We start from the raw sequence: 16,574 nt of genomic DNA on the forward strand, positions 1-16,574 counted from the left end.
AGTGGCTTGGACTCTCGCCCTCCTGACAGAACAGCAAGACCGGCGTCCATGGCCCCAGGTTATCGTCCTTTGAGGAACTAGGATGAAAAAATAGCACCCGGAATATAGAGTACAGTCAGTGCTGGATGGCCATATTGACCAATCACTTGTAGCGTGGGTATTATGACCGAGCGGGTAGAGGTACTGATTGGAGCAACTAAAACGGTCTATGGAGTTCAGAAAATTGGGATTATTTTAATATAAATTCAACTTTGAGACGATATCACAACAACCAAAATCCCTGGCAACATCTAGTCTCATCATTACGATATGGATATTAAAGCAATCCTGAATGTGCCCCCCCCCCTTTGTGGGTATAGCTCCACTGGCCAGGGACTAAGGCAGCATTTCTAGTTCCTGTCGGAGTGCAGCTTTCCAGGCCAGGGCCTAAAACGTTTTCTTTATCTGTAATCTGACCTTAAAGAGCAGCTGCTCCTTCCACCGCCAAGTCCTGTTGTGTCGCATGTCAAGTGTGTGTTTGTATGGCTGTTGGTGTGCAGGGGTCTCAGTGTGATGGGGAATGTTGCTCTCCATCTGCGCGCTGTCTGTCTTGACAATGAGAAGAGCACATTGTGATTTTTCCTTTTGGCTCTTTTTTCGGTCGGGGTGCGCAGACCGAAGACTGTTGGAGTTGTTGTTTTGCTTCCCTTAGAGGCCTACTATTTCCGAAGATCTTCCAGTGTTTTAGTTTGCAAACAGATGGGTTAGATTTAAGTAATCAGCCAACTTCCCAAAGAGGAGAGTCATGCAAGGGGTCCCATTGGGTCTAATTTAGTAGAAGCAGGGTTGAGAAATATATGTTTACAGTCTTTATTGGACAGGGGTCATTAAAATGGCCTTAATTAGATTGGTGCTTACAAAACTTTTTAATTGCAGAGAATGATACTGAAGATCACTTGCATGTGGCCCATTTGCTTTCCCCCTTAAATCCAATCCACCAGGTGCATAAAGATGGCCGTCCCTTTGGTTCAAGCCATTTGACCCTACTCCATCCTACATCCCAATGTGCATCTAGCATTCTCCTCAGCTGTTTTTTTCGGGGGGGGGGAGTAAAGAAATGAGCGTTGACATTTCGACACAAGGCCTCGTGGTATAAAAATAGCAGTGATATCGAGAAGTCCAACCATCTTTATGAATTGCATCGTAGAGCTTGTGAATCTGTTCCCTTCCTTAAAATATTGCTCCCGGTTGAGGAGAGTCTCGGGCTTCTATCAAAGGACGTTGAATTCTAGAAGCAAATAAATAAGGGGAATAGATCATTGCCTTGTCTTCTCCAGTTTGATCTACATTTTAATAGTTACCTTCAGCCAAACTGATATGCTGCTTTCCCTTTTACTTTAAGTGGAGAATGGAGTTAATAATCGAACAGCAGCACCGTGGCAGGCTGCGTGAAACCCCAGCAGATTCTCACCGACACCAGGCTACTGGCTTGTAATGGAGTCTGGAGTTCAGAGTCAACAGACTTGTTGTCAAAGGCTATCGTCTCTAAGTCTAAAAGAGGGAGAATATGTAGGAAGAAACTTTCTGCCAAGTGCCATTTTCGCAAAAGCTTTAAATTGGTGTATTTGGGTGAGGATATTTTTCAAAAATGTATGGAATAAATTAAGGGCTGCCCCCAAATAGTCAAGCAAACGTTAGTCCCACGAAGAGTCACAGTCAACTAAGTTTTTCATTGGTCGGCTGGTTGCATGAAAAAGAAAAAGCTCCGTTCAGGGGGTGTGCCCTGTCAAAATGAACCTTAGAACCTCTATGGCTGGTTGAAATAAATTTGAAGAAAAATAACAGGTGTAATTAACAGGCGGTTATAACTGGCTGGTTATTAGGTTTTGTATGCCCCAAAAATCTGTATTTAAATAATTGGATTAATATCGACTATTGACTTGAACTGACGACTACGAGTCGATTAGGAAAATCATTAGTCGGGGGCATCCCTAGAGTAAATGAATTTCTGCAGGGACTGACGTGTAAACTCATTCTAAAATCGCATAAAAATGGAGAAAAAAAAACAACGTATGTGTTTAAACTGAAGGTTTTGAGTGACAGTGTTGGTGGTCTGCCTTTATTGACACATGCTGCCCTCAGCTGTTGGCCTGGCCGTAACCCATTTGTCCTGAATCCTTGTGTCTGTCCAGCTCTCATGGAGGGATGTTTATTCTCTTTATAAGAATTATTTCCATGATCCTTTCTGTTTGTTCCTTAGTGATAGAGGAATGCAGGGGTCTTGAAAAAAAAAAAAAAAAATAGGAAGAAAATATATCACTCCATCAAACATGACAGTTGTTTCATTGCTAGGTCTGACTCGTCTTGCTTTTTAAATTACTCCTCCGAAACAAGACAAAAACAAATCCTAACTCCAGTTTCTGCAGAGAGCGCGTGATGAATTTATCTCATGAGTAAACGGTAGACAATGATAATCAAGAAACCGCAAAAATTACTAATGAATTATTGGAAATGGAAATTATGAAAAATATCGGAAAACTATCCTTCTTCTTTCCTTGTGAGTGAGTCTACGTGATTCCAAATCCCATCTCCACCGCAGTGTGTAAATGACTGCATTTATTATCTCCAAAACAAAACATGTTGGTTTTGTCGCCTGAAAGTCTTTGCAAGGGATTTCCTTTGTTCAGCGACACGCTTAAGCAAATGTCTGTGCAGGAATCCCTTCCCTTATTTAGTCTATAACAACTTACTTTTAAGTGTGGGTAGCAGCCTGAGAGTGACTCACAAGTATTGCTGGTATTCAGGGGCTACTTCACTGGAAGCAAACCGGTCCGGGAAGACAGAGGACATACAGTACCGCACCAACGCAACTTCACAGATGCAGCTGAAGTGAAGATAAGCCCATTGCTGAAAAACAGGCTGCAATGCGATCGCTCCATACGAAGGGCCTGAGAGAACGAGCGGAGCAGACTGCTGCATGAATGGTGCCGTTTCAATGAACGTGCCAGGCGCATAACTTTGCAGCGTTATTTACATTCCTGACGTACATTGGAATTCTGTAGCATGTAGATTTCCTTGAGTCCCGTGGCCCGAATCCCAGAAAGGAGGAAAGGAGGTGTGTCTCACCTTGTTTTTTTTTTTGTTGTTGTTTTTTGTCAAAGGTGAGCACACCATGTTATTTAATCAAGGGACCAAATGTGTAATCTTGCAACTGCATAAAGGCATCATTCACGTGAGAGTCTTTCAGACAGACTCATGCACGGCGTGCTTAGGAGTGTTTTTCCCAATCGTTGTTGTGAATTTGCATGTATTTGTGCATAATCAATAAGTGCATGCTTATTGTCAAGGGGAAGGATGTGTCAGAGTGTGTTTGTCGTGCTCCGCTCGATTTGTTATTTTTAGTGCTGGCCTTAAACGACTATGTCGTGCTGTTGTTTCTCGTCTAAACTCGGCTCAAAGGCATTATAGGTGTTCCAGAAACAGCTGATGTGTATTTATATATTGAAGGTTGTCCATTTTTATATATTTTTTTATTTTATTTCAATCTCTGTGGTTCAGAATCAATACAATACAGAAACAATTCAAACAATTCAACAAATTTTCGGTGAATCCGCTATTCCTCTGACATAAGTCCTATGATCCAACCAGAGGATGTATTGAAACCAGCCAGAGCATAATGGCTGATACTGACCGACAATGCCCTCCCTTTAGTCCAAATCCTGAGTGTATAGCGGGAGTGTGGCTGGGTCTGTTCACTGCTGATGTTGCATTCCAGTAGGAACAATCCCACTGTTTTTCAGACCCCGGCCCGAAGTGGACGCCTAAATTGGACAATCCGCCCCCACCCCCACCCCTAACCACTATCCCACCACCCCCAACCACCCCACATCCCACGCCGACCCCCCCCCACCCCACAAACACACACCCCCTTTCCCTCCACTCTCCCACCCAGCACCCACCCCCCTCCCATAGATGCATCTCCTGGTCTCCTGCCCTTATTTGGGAAGAGGCGCTCAGAGTGCTCGGGCAGAGGGGTGGAGTGGTGGAGCTGTGGAGGGGTGGAGGGGGGGTGTTGGGTTGACACAAGGGAGGCAGGAGGAGAAACAGTGAGCGCTCACAGCCCTTTCTTAATAAGGACATGTCTGGAATTCAAGCCCTTCTCTCCGCGGAGAGCCACTCTTTCACAGCACCCCACTTAAACACACGCTTATGTGCACTCAGAGCCTGATCGAGGTCGTCAGATCGTCGTGTTGCGACAGAAAAAGAAACATTTTCAGGCGCATGGTACACAGATTAGCTTGTTTTTCTTTCAGCGGTAATTTGGAAAAACAATGGAGTGACCTCCCTTTTATCACATACTGTGCTACCATTGCTGAATTGGCCCCCTTGGCATTTGTCAGGCAACCGCCTATGGAGTCAGTAATTAAATACTGCCCGCGTTAGGTAATGAAATACTGGGGACTGCCTTAAAAATAATTTTGACACTTTACCTTGTTGCTCTCATTGGCATTTAAAAAAAAAGCGTTGCTGGGAATCGACAAGAAGGGGACGAATGGGTACCCCGCTAAAGTTTCACAGGGCCTCTCGCTGTCTATCTCCCTCAGTCTCTCAGTCCCTACTATAAATACTGCCTAGTACAATGTAATGTCTCGCTTATAATTCTTTGGAGTGACTTTAAGCTATATTATCTATACAGGATCACGCACTAGTTGATTTTTCCAACAGAGTTCCCTTTGTGGATCAATAAAGCTATCTCCTATCTCAATCTTTGTCTCTCCATCTCTGCATCTGTCTGTCTGTCACAGGCACATTGTGTGTATGTAATGTAAATGCTAGTCCTCTCCGCAGTGTTTTTGTTGAGACTGTCTGGTTCCGTGCTGGTTCGTTAGGCCTGAGATGGATCACTTGATCCGCTGATAAGTCCTTAGTTTCAATGGTGAGCTTTAATGCCATGACCCTGGCCCCCGAGGGCCCTCAAAGTGTGAAGGGTGAACCATAACCAATACCCTCTCAACTAAAATTGGCTTTTTAACTGGAGCATATTTGTCAAACTGTTATTTGAATTAATTGACTTCCACAAACCAAATTTAGCAGGTATTGACGGCAGTTCATGTTGCCTTTGATGCTCTGTGATTGATACCTTATAATTTATTATACAATGGGAATTGATGATTTTATTTGTGCTTTGGAGTGGCATATTAATTAAGCTTATTGTCATGCTTGTAGTGTGCAATAAATCCATGGGAGAAGTAAAAGTTGAATTGTGTTTTAAAGTTGAAAACCGCTGCCTTATGAAACTTGAAAAACCTTGTTTTACTTCAAAAGCTGTTTGTACTTTTGAGTACTTTAGCTTACCCCAAGAACCATCAATTTGGTTGCTCTCTATATTTATCCAATATGCACTTTTCTGTCCACATCTGCAAAAATGCAAATGTTAAAACGTACGCATCCTGGGAGGATAGCTACCTCATAGACTTCCATTTCAGAAACAATACAATGCTGAAAAGGCAGCCTGAAAAATACTTAAGATCTCTGCTTGCAGTCAGCCATAAGTAAACCACATCGGGACACAGTTTCCAAACCACAAGAATTCTTTGAGGCTAGTGCTGATTAGTGAGGTCTTTAAACTTCATTTTATGGAATATCTTGATTTAATTTGGCCATTTCAGAGACATAAAAATCCGGGAAATTATAGCAATAATTACGGTTAGTATTGTTTATTCATACAAATTTAATGATTGGCAAAAGGAAAATTGCAATTTTCAACAAAGCCAAAAGGGAACCTCATAGATATATGGTATTTCCATATATCCAGATTTTGGAGCTACACATTTCTATTTCTGTGTCACGGTCATCGAAAAGAAAAATAATACAGAAACATTTTCAGGGAGACCATACTTATACTGGATATTAGAGTGTAACTCCTGTAAATATACTGTGTGAATGGTGATAAAGGTGTGATATGAAAATAAAAAGCCACCTGCATCGTCCACCGCGCGTGGCTCTTCCAGTGATTTAATGCGGAGGCCTCCTGATAAGGAATAAGGTCGTAAATTATGGTACTACCAGGCATACCTCCCGCTGAAACATCCTCGAGAAAGACAGTAAATTCCTCCCAGCTCCAGGTGCAGTGTAGTGTTGATCCCAGAGGTCTGACCTCCTCATGGAAGCACCGTTTTAAAAAAGGCACCTTCCCTATGGGCAGCAATAAAATAGGATTTGTTGTTCAGATTTGTTGACAAGGGGTTTTCCTCGGGCCAAAGTAGAGGGTCAATCCAATCATGGTGAACAAACATGCTCAATGTCTTAACTCCCCAACTGAGCCAGAAATATTGATCCAAATTTCCAACTCAGTTTCACACGGTGGACCTCGAACCGATCGTATCAGTTTGAGACTAGGGCTATCATTGTCGTGATTGGAATTGTGATTTGAAAAAAATAAATAAAACAATTCACCGTTTTTTTCTCCTCTCACCCGTGGCTTCCCCACAGATCCTGCGATAGTCGGGCTCGGGGACGGGCCCAGGGGGAGCCGCCACCATTGCGTCCAACGAGTGGAGTGCCGCCAGTAGCCCGGAGGGCGGGCTGGACAATGATGAGCTGGACAAGGCTATGGACGGGGACGCGGAGGGGGTGTGGAGTCCTGATATCGAGCAGAGCTTTCAGGAGGCGCTCGCCATCTATCCGCCCTGCGGCAGGAGGAAAATCATCCTGTCGGACGAGGGCAAGATGTACGGTGAGTGCGCCGGACGACGGCACCGAAGAACCTGGAAGCTGGGTGTTATTTAGACGATCATACACGAGGATATTTGTGTTGCTGTAAAGAAAAGGCAAAAAAAAATAAAAAATCTCCCCTCTCTTTTCTATCTTTCTCACGCAACATAATGCACAATCTTTTTCATTTACTATTTTTGGTTGCACAATGAGCATGCTGTACCCCCGAAAAGAAAAGTACTTTCCCCTACCACTTGCACACTGAGCCACGGAGGCTGCCGTGTTTCCTTCCCCCAGAGAACTGCTCTGAACAGGTCTGTACCTGTCGTGCTCTGACCCAGGGGCTGGTGCTTCCAGTCATACCACTCCGCGCTCCCAAAGCTCGAGCCTCAGAGCATCTTCCTCCTTTCGGCTTGATTTACACCTGCCTGCTCTCCTGACTGCTTTGACTCCGACCTCTTTACCTCCCACGTCAGGGGTCTACGATCTGTGGCCTGTGGGACAATCCTCTAAGAGGTTTTTGCATCCCCCGAAACCTCTGTAATAGCAAATATATAATTATTTTGTGTTTAATTTGTTTATTTTGTGGTGAACAGGGCAGTCACGCTCATTCAATATTAGTTGTCGGTTGTCATACAAATCATTTAATTGTCTTTTTTGTTTGTTTGTTCTATGCCACTTTAAGCCAATAATGGTGTGATAGCCATATTGGGACATAAGGATTTAGACAAATAGATCATTTGCCTCAACCCAATCCACCTTCATCTGAGGAAACCCTGGAAAACTCACATTCCTAACCCTTGGCCTACTCTCTAAATCTGCCTCTTCTCAGGCCTCTTCTGCTCCTCACTCTTATTTCCTGAAAGTCTTGTCAAAGGAAGTCACAAAACCTGCTCTTGGTTTTCATCACAAAACATTTAGTGCCCTTTTGCCTATTCTGAGTTTCGCCCCAAGGTTACAGAGCCAAGTTCCTGAAAAATAAAGTGTTACCTTTGATGCCCGATGACTCAGTTGAATTATCAATAATTAGCACAGCTTGACTCGAGCCCTGGGAAACAAAAAAAAAACATAAAATCGTTCTGTCAATAGTTTTAACTATCCATAGGCTCTTTGAATTTCCGCACTATTTCCTGCAGTGCGTTCATTAACTTGCAGGTGTTGAGCACTTAATGTCCTGAAACCCTGCATCCAGCTGGATGAGTTGGCAAGTGTTTTCATCACAAGCATCCAGGTGTTGGACATGGGAGGCATTTGTATTAAATTATTTTGTTCCTTCTCTCGCATATAAATTGGTGAGGGAAAAAAAAAAGCAAACCCCATAATAGCAGGTTTAAATTAGGATGGATTCAATGTAGAGGTTGAGAGTAATCCAAACCGTTGATTGACAGTAGTTTTTTTATTTTATTTTATTCGTTTTTTTTAATCATGTTCGGGTACATTTCCTCCATTTCGCGTTCCCTCTCCCCCGCCCCCGCCCCCCGCAAAACTCCTCTATGGTTTCAGAAATGATGTTATTTTCACTACTGCAATCCGACTCCCCCAAGCCGTGCCTAGTACGGCTTCCCTGCCCTTTAATTATTGTCCGTGTCTCATAAACTTAAATTGGTTCCTGTTTCAATGGAACCATAACCCATCAAGCATCAACGATCAAAGTTTCCGACAAATTGTGTCTTTTAGGAGAATCAGTGTCAGTTATTATACTGCTCTTTGCGTGGGTGACCTTGGTCCCCCGTGGCAGGATTCTTCCGGGATGAATCACTTCAGATGAAATCTCTCAGTCTCCCAGAGATTCAGATGTTCGCGGACAAACCGCATACATGACATGACTCAGGCGCTGTTGCGGATTCTGTTCTCAGGCTGGCATTCCACGCGTTTCTTAAAGACACTATGAGGATTTTTCCACCATTTGCCCATCAGTTACAGATCATTTTTCCATCTATATCACAACAGCCATTAGAAAATAAGACCATTGGCAATCCCAAATGCTTGATGCTGGGTTTTAGTTTACGATCAGTTTCATGGCATACAGCATATACTGTATATATATTGTATATTACATATGGAAAATTATATTATCATGGTATTATTATGACATTATCACCTTCAATACAATACACCAGAGAGTCGAGTTATGTCCTTGCAAAAAGAGGTGGCGAAGCTGGAGAAGTTACGGAAAAGGTGGACTAGTCTGCAGCACTAATGAAAACTTTCTCCAATGTGATGACCTATTTGAATGAAACATACAATGCCTAAAATGACCTAAAATAACTAAAATGGTACATATACATCTTGATTCAGCGACAAGCCAAATGCCGTCTGTAAAGGGAAGGATAATGAGTTGACAACATCCTTTTAATTTGGATATTGTTTATTTGCCCCTAGATTAACGTATTGCAGGCAATTGTAATGAATTGTCCTAAATAACTCTCCTAACGGCTTAACAGGAGAGTGTTGAGACCCAAGCTCAATATATTTGTCATGAGAATGTCAACAAAGAGGCAAGTTATCTGTCCCCTTAGCAGCAAACTGTCAGGACCCCTGTTGGAGGTCATGATGAGTGCCTCCTTTTTTTTTTTTGAGAACGGTAAACACCCTCTCCATTTACACTAAGTCATGTGGAGGCGCTCCTCTGCCAGAGCGTCGGCATGGCCCAGAAGAAGCCGTCGCAAAAGGCAGTGAGCTAAGACGTCTAAAAGCAACCCTGACGTGAGGCTGGGGGAATTTTAACGATTGTGCTGTGTATGTAATACTGTCTACCTTGCAGTCTCAAACTCCCAGTGGCCTCAAAAACCAGGCCAGTCATCACTCCCATTGGGAATTCCAGGTTTTCCTGCCAGGATTTTTTCTTTTTTTTTTTTTTTCCTGCGGTGGGAAACCTGTGCAAATTTCCACTGCTGTAGCCCGGTTATGTCTGTGCATGAATGTACTGTACGGCACAGAACTGCCCAGACATCCCAAGCGTTGCTGTTCATTAACATGTGAGGGTAGGTTAAAAAGTTCAGTCCAGGGAAATGCTACGCAATCACATGCCTTAATGCCAAACTTGATGGCATGACTATTTATTTATTTACTTAATGTTTTGCAGATCTAGGATGAAAATTCATGGCAGATATTACTTTAAATGTTTTTGATTTTACACCTCTAAGTGTAAAATCTACTCTGTTCTCCAGAATAAAAAAACACATCATGATTACAGTTAGCCCTTTCTTTGCAGAGATTGCCAAAAACCTAACCATCCAGTGAAACCGTTTAATTGATATTTTCTTTCTTATCTGATCTCAGATTTAAAAAAATCAAAGGTACTCCTAAAGACAAATACCTGGAACTAGGAACACCATGGAAGTGGGTGAATAGCTGCTACCATTCACTGTCTAGTTTGGCTGCAAATATATTGTATAAGAGACATAAGTAGTACGTGTCCCCAAAAAAATGTGGTCCGTCTTGTTCTGCGTTTGGGCTCTGCTGCTGAAATGTTCACCTGTAGTCACCTGGACTGCAAGAGGCGTGCCGAGCCTCCAGCTTTACCACTGTCTGTCTCAGCTCAACAGGTGTCACCGCTGCGGTGCACACTGGATAAAAACAAAAAAAGTCTAATTGAGGAATGCAAAGCGAGGGCGTGGTGCAAAAGGGAATATGTGTTCAATATGTCATTTGAAAGCTCTTGATGATCAAATGGTTAACAAGACAAGGTCACTGTATATATATTTTTATTTTTTTTCAAATAAAGATTGAAAACATGTGGTATTGAGTTTTGGTGCAAAATAGGTGTGAGTACGCTGAGCACGGTGCATTGCATCTGTTATTTTAAAAAATGAAAATCGACACTTAAACTATAAAGAAGTATAAGTGTTTCATAAATGCAGTTATAATAAAACTGCATTTATGTGCATGCTGCATTTATTTATTGTTGCTGCAATATTGCCAATTCATCAAAAGTTAGTTTTTGCTCTCCTGTAAAATTCTGAAAGTCCCTTTCTGGCCAAGCTACCCAAAGGTGACGTGAACGTTAGAAATGAACAGAGTGCAAGGCGGTGGGAGTTGGTAGTAGGACCGAGTGGTTAATGTACAATCGTTGATTTGGGGATTTGACAGAGCGGCCTGCGCTGATGACTGAGCAGGACCGGTGCTTCCCTGTCAGCCCCCTCACAGAGATGTAAGGAATGCTTTCAGTCATGGCTGGGCAGCATGTTAGCAATTTAGGATTACCTCAATGTTATGAGAAGAAGGGGAGGAGGAGAACGGAGGGAGGACGGCATAGGAGGAAAGGGGAGATTGGGAGAGAGGGGAGAGGAGAGGAAAGGAGGAAGGGGGGTGGGCAGGGATTGCGTTTTGCTCGCTACCGAGCGTGGAAGTGGAAAATTCCAGCCGACATGTAGTAAAAGAGGGAGAGAGAAAAGAAGAAAGATAGGCGTGTCCTGGCACGGAAGAGGTTAAGACCGGCAAAGTCAGCCTGCAGGGATAAGAACTGCGCCGTGTGGGTGTTGAGCAATCAAACACGGAGTGAAAGAGACACAAAAGGAGGGTAAGGAGGTAGAGAGAGGGAGCGAGGGAGATGAAAAGACGGTGAGAGAAGGAAGCGAGAGAAAAAAATCAAGAGGGGAAATTGAGGGACAGGGAAAAAAATTTAGGTATTCAATACGGTTTTGTGTATTTGTGTGTATTCGAAAGGTTGAAACATACACACACACGCACAGACACACACACACACACACACAAACACTCGCAGGCACCTGTCATGTTCCCGTGCTGTGATTAAACCAAACCTCTTCACCACCTGAATGCGGAAGCCGCGAGTCGCGCTGGCGGCTGACCCCCGTCCCTCCGTCAGGTCCCGGCGGGTCCGAGCCGTGCGGCTTGTGCACCGTGAAACAGAATCTCCCGCTCACGCTATTCATAGAGCCGTTGTTTGTGTAATAGCCTCTCAATAGTGTCACCACGCCGCGCGCACAATATCACTGTGTGTGCGCGTGCCCCTGCGTGCGTGCGTGTGTGTGTTACTTCAATTCATTAAACCTACTGTGTATTTCTTTCGTGTTCTCGACTTGAAACTGAGAGATCAAGGTGGACATATTAAGTGGGGAAGACCACAAAAGATTTATTTTTTGAAGTTGATCCTCCAATTATTCCAAATCAATTATTTTATTCATTTGCTCTGATGATTCCCTTTTTTGTCGTAATTTTGGTGATTCCTAATGTGTCTGCTGAGAGACTTTTATGTTCAAGAAACTGCCAAAATCACATAAGCTATACATATGCTACTATCAATGAAGAAAGGATGAACTTTAAAACATTATACAGTGAGTACATACCACAACTCCATAGTTAGAAAGATGTTCATATTTCCCTTTATGATCACTCAAGTTGAGGAGATTGAGGATGGCAGTTGGGCCGGGGGTTCGGGCTTGGATTGCATTGTTGTTTTTTTTTGCTTTTTTTTGTGTGTGTGTGTTTTTTTTTTTTTTTTCCTTCTTTCCCCTCTGCTGGGGATGGTCAGCAGCAGGTGCTGCCGTCCGTTGGGCCCAGGGTCACACAGTGGTGTTGTTTTGGGAAGGGAGACCGCGCCACTGCCAGGTGGCAGTTGTTGGCAAAGACAGTTATGGCTTTGTGTCTCCTCCAAGAGTTACAGCATCAGCTGCCCTCTTCCCCACCAACTGGAGCCCAGCGCACCCTCCGCGCCCCAACCCAAACGCCCTCGCTCCAGCTCTAACCTCTGCTGATCCCAGAGCTGGAAGTGTATACGTGCATGTGTGTGTGCGTACGTGTGGGTGTGTGTGTGTGTGTGTGTGTGTGTGTGTGTGTATGTGTGTGTGTGTGTGTGTGTGTGTGTGTGTGTGTGTTTGTGTGTGTGTCCGTGTACGCCTGTGTTAGTGTTACTGTGTGTGTCCGCCCAGGCACCGGCTGTGTTCGCAGGCCCAGGCCAATCAGACTGGCTAGCACAGATGTGACAGGCTAAGAGGAATGCGAGGAATGCGGAGGCGCTGGAGCGGGCGTGTCCATCCTTGGCCCAGAGGAGAGGGGGGGAGGGGCTGGCGTGGTATCAGATAGTTCTGCTGTGCTGTGCTCGGCTCGCCGGGCCTGGGAGTGTGCGGGGCACTGCGAGCCGGCTCGAGATGGCCTGCAGTACTTTTATGGTAATTGCACTAACAGAGGCTTTAAGCGGGCCAAGGGCTGAGGAGCGAGAGTGTGTGAGAGAGCAGGACTGGGGGGGGTTTGTTCTTGTCATCATGTCTAGAAAGCTGCTGCCCCGTCCGAATACCCCGGTCTCATAACCTCATGAGTGTGTGTCTGTCTGCATCATGAGAGGTTTATGTATGCTCCTGTTCTCCACTTTAGGAGAGTTGAGGGTCACTCTTCATAATAATCACCCCATCCCCCATCCTCCAAATCTGCGGCCGCAGAAATCCAGTGAGCATGAGTTGGCAGAGAATGGAAGTCCAAAAAGATTTTCTTTTTGTTTTTTTTTGTTTTTTTCCTTTTTTTTTCCCCCCGTCCGAGACAACACGCTACGCTTCTTACAAATATTTTTCTTTCTCCACATTTCTCCACAAAAGCAGATCTGGTTCTGCTTGATCTGAGCCGCATTTCGCTGGGGAGGCAGTTTTCTCGAAGACCCGGTTAGACGGACACGGAGAGCACCTGAAAAGCTCAGAACAGACGGCAGTTCTCCGTCCGACCTGTTTGTGCAGAATTTCGAGTGTAGATGTTATGTCATGAAAAACACGGTCTTGTTTTCTGAGCACCCTGTAATTACGCTGCACATTCATGTGCGCAGACTGTAAAGAGGTGTGAAATGGGAAAATCAGGAGTACATTTATTTTCCACCCCTCAATGATTAAAATGGAGGATGCTGGTTTGGAATCAGGTTTTTGGTGTAATGACGACCTTTGACCCGTGACAGTCACCTGAATTTGCCCGGAGAACCCCAGTGAAAGGTCACAGTGTAGTTCGCTGAACAGATCCACCCTTTGAGAGCTAAGGGGAGTGTGCCGCCTGCTGGCCATGGTGTGGTAGTGCAAGCACATGATCTGACGATATCTTATATTTCCATAAGTGGCTTTAGATCATTTTAACAAGAGACAGAAAAATAATAATGACGTTCTCCTCCATTTTATTGCAGGACGCAATGAATTGATAGCGAGGTACATAAAGCTGCGGACAGGAAAAACCAGAACACGAAAACAGGTAAACATAAAATGGCTTCACTAACAAATACTTGCACATTGCATATTGCATGTATACATTTATTTATTTCATTTATTTCATTTATTTCATTTATTTCATTTATTTCATTTATTTCATTTATTTTATTTATTTGTTGTTGTTTAAATGCATATTTCATTATCGCAATATATAATGCATGCACATAGTCAAAAGTTATTAGAGGTGTTTTGGATGTTCTATAGATGCTATCAATGTATTTGATCCCAATATAGGTAAATTCGAGCATGCATTATATAGATTGCATTGCTTCTAGTACTGTATGCATTATAGTAGCTTTGTGTGTGTGTGTGTGTGTGTGTGTGTGTACACTCGCATGAGTGCGTGCTGCGTTCATACTCAAAGCCTGTCTCACACCCCTTTAGGTGTCTAGTCACATACAGGTGTTAGCACGGAAGAAGGTTCGAGAATACCAGGCGGGTATCAAGGTAGGTGCTGCCAAACGGCCGCCTGGCCGCACTGACGGTCTCTTTCCTCCTTGGTTACGGCTTCTCTCTCCTCCCTCCTTTCTCTCTCTCTCTCTGTCCCCTTTACTCTTCCCTCCTCCTGGCTATTCTTCTTTGCAGGTTTCTAGCCATTTGCAGGTTCTCGCCCGGAGAAAATCTCGCGAGATCCAGTCAAAGCTAAAGGTATGCGCTTCACTGCGGGCTGGGCGTGGCTGGTAAAGGCTTGGCTTTTGCACTAACCGGTTAATTTTTGCACGTCAGTCCTCCGTTGAAAGCAAGAGCGGTCCCAGAGCGGCTTTTTCGTTAGTTTAGGACGAGGATCAAGATGCAGCTTTGATTTAAACAAGACGTATCTCGCTCTTTCTCTCTCTCTGGAAAAAAAACAAACAAAAAAAACAAACGCTTAAAAAAAACAAAAACTTTTTAATCCTGCTTCTGTATCATGCATGCACAAAAAGTGAATAGGAAAATATTTCATGTTTTAAATGATCTCTATTCAGATGTTAGATTAACCGTGACAGACTCGCATCATTCAACAATAGAACAGCGCGCTGCCGATTTGTGAAGCCTCGTGGAACGTTGTCGTGACGAGCGATCTACGGTGCATGTCGCCCTTGCTCCAGCTCTGTATCTGTCTTCTGTGCAGGTCATACTTTTCCCTGTGAACTTTTCTGTGACTTTCTCTCTTTCCTAACTTCTCTCTACTTTTGACATTTTAGTTCCTATCATGTAGGAAATGTTTTTTTTTTTTTTTAATACCTTCTGTAATATGAACTAAAACCCTGTGTAGTTACTTCTGCAAAAAGTGGTATCTTATTTATTTTCATCATTTGAACTGCTTATAACCACACTTACCAGTACAGTGCCTTTGTTCCCAGTGACCTCCTTTTAAATCTTGTGTGTTCTATTCTCACAATGTAAATTTACAATCATTTAAAGGAAAACAGTTTTTGTCTTTTTTGTGTTTTTTTTTGCCTGAGCTTTATTTCTCAATCATTGGGAGTAAACCCGAATGGCATCAATTGTTGTTCGAGAACATGCATCGAAGAATAAGGCTCAGGTGAAAAAACACTGGCATTGTCCTTTAAAAGTCACTTGAGTATTCAGTATACATATATAGCAGATAGGCATTGTCATGGAATATCCATTCATGGCGTTACGCTGTGGTGTATGATTTATATCATAACATTTGTATCGTATCATTTTTTTCTTCTCTTCTGTTTGAGAGGCTAACAATAGGAGAAACAATAACTTCTATAAACAGTCATGTATCATATCAGAGAGATTTATTTATTTATTTTATTTTTATTTTTTATTTTTTCCATAAAAAAGAATGTATACCTTATGTTCCTCCAGCAGAAACATGTTTATAATGTGGCATGCAGGAATATGTCTCTAGCAAATCTTTTAATAGCACAATTATTTTTGCACTCATTTTCAGACCGTTCTGTGGTTGTCCATTCCTTACTTGAGTTAAACATTTAAACATAGATCAGTAGCTAGATAATCCTGTAGCAAAAAGCTTGGTTCCTGGATTGACTGCATCCATATACAGTACGTGTAATTTCTTTGACCATGAAAAGTGTAGTAACTGTTACTGAGACAACTGATACTACTGCTGACTACTGATTATGTGAATATTCAGAATTCAAAATCGAAATAATATTTTTGTATATAATATAATATGCTGACGTTAACGAGGATAAAAATCCTATAAGGATGCTGAATCAAATGATGCCCCTAAAAATAAAGAAAAACTAAGTGCAACCCTGTAGTATTGGATGACAATTTTATATTTGTTCTAATTATTATAATTATTATTGCAGTATTTTGTGCATATAAAATGTTGTTTTTTTGCCTTTGCAAAAAACATCAAATATCAAAAGGGCTCTGAACCACAATATTGGAAATCACATAGTGGCAAAAGTAATTTTACAATATATTAGAACCCAGTTCGATAGCAATTGAGCGTTTCGTGGCCGAGACCGTGGCCAAACCATTATTTATGGTGTGTTCGAATTTATTTGGAATTTTTTAAATGAACCAGTGTCACCAGTCCATCATTTCACAATCAGACAAGCGTTCAAGGACACTGAAACTGGATGGACGGAAAACTTTCATGTGATTAAAAAAATTCTCAGTTGATCTAAACACGTCGATAAAAGCTGTCCAGTACTAATGGTTTCTCTCTCTTCCGATTCAGGCGATGAATTTGGT

At 42.9% G+C, this 16,574-nt stretch overlaps 1 protein-coding gene across 11 annotated transcripts in view; it reads left to right on the top strand.

Annotated features, from left to right (window-relative positions):
- The window catches only part of tead3b (TEA domain family member 3 b), a 34,474-nt gene that overhangs the window by 5,766 nt on the left and 12,134 nt on the right, over positions 1-16,574 (top strand). For 3 of the 11 annotated variants that reach the window (XM_080000577.1, XM_080000574.1, XM_080000579.1), the window contains exons 2-6: positions 6,472-6,715; positions 13,811-13,875; positions 14,277-14,339; positions 14,478-14,540; positions 16,561-16,572. In XM_080000577.1, coding sequence (XP_079856703.1) covers positions 6,592-6,715; positions 13,811-13,875; positions 14,277-14,339; positions 14,478-14,540; positions 16,561-16,572 — 327 coding nt within the window. In that variant the 5' untranslated portion in view covers positions 6,472-6,591. Of the gene's footprint in view, positions 1-6,471; positions 6,716-13,810; positions 13,876-14,276; positions 14,340-14,477; positions 14,541-16,560; positions 16,573-16,574 lie in introns of those variants that run through there. The other 8 variants (XM_080000578.1, XM_080000582.1, XM_080000580.1 and 5 more) reach the window with 5 other exon arrangements.

This window comes from Zeus faber (genome assembly GCF_960531495.2).
Source record: "Zeus faber genome assembly, chromosome: 5".
Classification (NCBI taxonomy): Eukaryota; Metazoa; Chordata; class Actinopteri; order Zeiformes; family Zeidae; genus Zeus; species Zeus faber.